We start from the raw sequence: 1,678 nt of genomic DNA on the forward strand, positions 1-1,678 counted from the left end.
TGAATTTTTTAATGATATACGAAAGTTTTCTGATTTATATTTATGTCTGAATAAAATAACGTTATATGATTTTTATAGCATCTTACTTGAAAATTTACGATTTATAATTGCGTCAGGGTCAAAAACATTGCCACAATTATTTGAAAGTATAGCATTACTAACCAATTCAGACGTTAGATACAGCATAGGAGGAAGGCGTGTTTATTTTAATAAAGTAGAAGCTGAGAAAATGTTTCAAATATTAAATATTGACGACCCCGATAATTTAGAGAACTGCGTTAAAAGTTTAATTAAATGATTTTAATTTATAAAACTGTAGATTTTTGCCTTGCCCGAAGAAAACTACTAAACTTGTCTATATTATAAAAAATGTAAATCAAAATATTTATTTATTTTTAAACCCTTCTTTTTTAAAATTTGTAAAAAATAACTTTGTAAGCGGTAACATTATGGTAAAGTTTTATTTATTTGTATTATTTTTGTCAATGAAGGGTAAAAAAGCAGAATCTGGAGAAAACAATGATCAACGAAAAACAGATGAAAAAGATGCTAAGGAATCAGAAGAAAATCACAATAATGAAGTAAATGTGGAGTTGAAAACGAGTGAAAGGTTCTCTGCCCTTAAGGCTTTACATTTGTCAATTCAATCTTGATAAGAATTCTGGCCGACTGATGCTCTTAAGAATACTCTTAAGAGGTTTGAGAGAATGGCGAGAGGAGGTTGGAAGATGGCTACAGAAGTATTTTGCATCAAACATAAAGAAGTATTATCAATAGAAGAGTTTAAACGAATAGCTTAGGGTAATCTTAGGAATGAACTAGGTAAATTACTGAGTAATAAAAATTATTTATCTGAAAGAAATATAAAGAGAACAAAAAGAATTTCAGAGTATTTTGAAGAGGCTTTGGGACTTAATCAAGAACTGTATTTTAAACTAAGAAAACATTTTACAATGAAATAGGGAAAGCCAAAGACTGTAAAGTAACTGAGTTTACAAGAACATATAAAATATCGAGAGGTGCCCTTGATGGAGATATATTAGAATATATAGACAAATCTATTGATGAATACATAAAAACTTTCCCACCCTTAAATCTGTCTGATGTCGCATACATCCTTCAAGCTGCACAATCTACTTACCAAAGCACCACGCAAAGGACAAAGAAGAAATCCGAATGGTTTACAAATATTGAAAAGAAAATAGAAAACTATTCAAAAGAACTCATTATATTGCAATCTTATAAGGAATCTACAAGTATTAAAGAAGAATCTGCTATCAGAGCAGTAGGAAGAGTAATGAAGAAATATAATAAATTACTTATAAGAAAGGATGATTTGGAAATAACAGAATCTATAATTTCAGAAAGCATAGCTATATATAAAAAGAAATTAAATTGCTATGGCAAAAGACAGAAATTTAGACAAACAAATAGAAAATTTGAGCTATATAGAAATAAATTTTATTTAGATGTCGAAGAAGAAAACAGAAATCAAAAATCTAACGTTCTTAAAGAAGAAGTGATAAAATTCTGGGATACAATGTGGAACAAAGAAGAAATAGATAATACTAGCAAATATGCCGATTTTTTAACGAGCATATTCCATCTAGAAGAAAAGATGAAAAGGATTTCATAAGTGAATCGACATTCTATGAAATAATATCATATTTGTTAAATT

The 1,678-nt window shown here is 28.3% G+C and overlaps 2 protein-coding genes across 2 annotated transcripts; both read left to right on the forward strand.

Annotated features, from left to right (window-relative positions):
* On the forward strand, window positions 1-298 carry AAJ76_3440002 (hypothetical protein; the record flags this gene model as incomplete). The annotated part of the gene is made up of 1 exon (XM_024475263.1): window positions 1-298. A coding segment is annotated over one exon (298 nt), but the record flags the coding sequence as incomplete, so codon positions are not given.
* Window positions 299-1,297: 999 nt separating this feature from the next.
* On the forward strand, window positions 1,298-1,636 carry AAJ76_3440001298 (hypothetical protein; the record flags this gene model as incomplete). The annotated part of the gene is made up of 1 exon (XM_024475262.1): window positions 1,298-1,636. One exon carries the CDS (start codon window positions 1,298-1,300, stop codon window positions 1,634-1,636), a length of 339 nt encoding a protein of 112 aa, XP_024329392.1.
* Between the last annotated feature and the right edge of the window lie 42 nt (window positions 1,637-1,678).

Source organism: Vairimorpha ceranae (assembly GCF_000988165.1).
Source record: "Vairimorpha ceranae strain PA08 1199 chromosome Unknown NODE_344, whole genome shotgun sequence".
Taxonomy (NCBI): domain Eukaryota; kingdom Fungi; phylum Microsporidia; family Nosematidae; genus Vairimorpha; species Vairimorpha ceranae.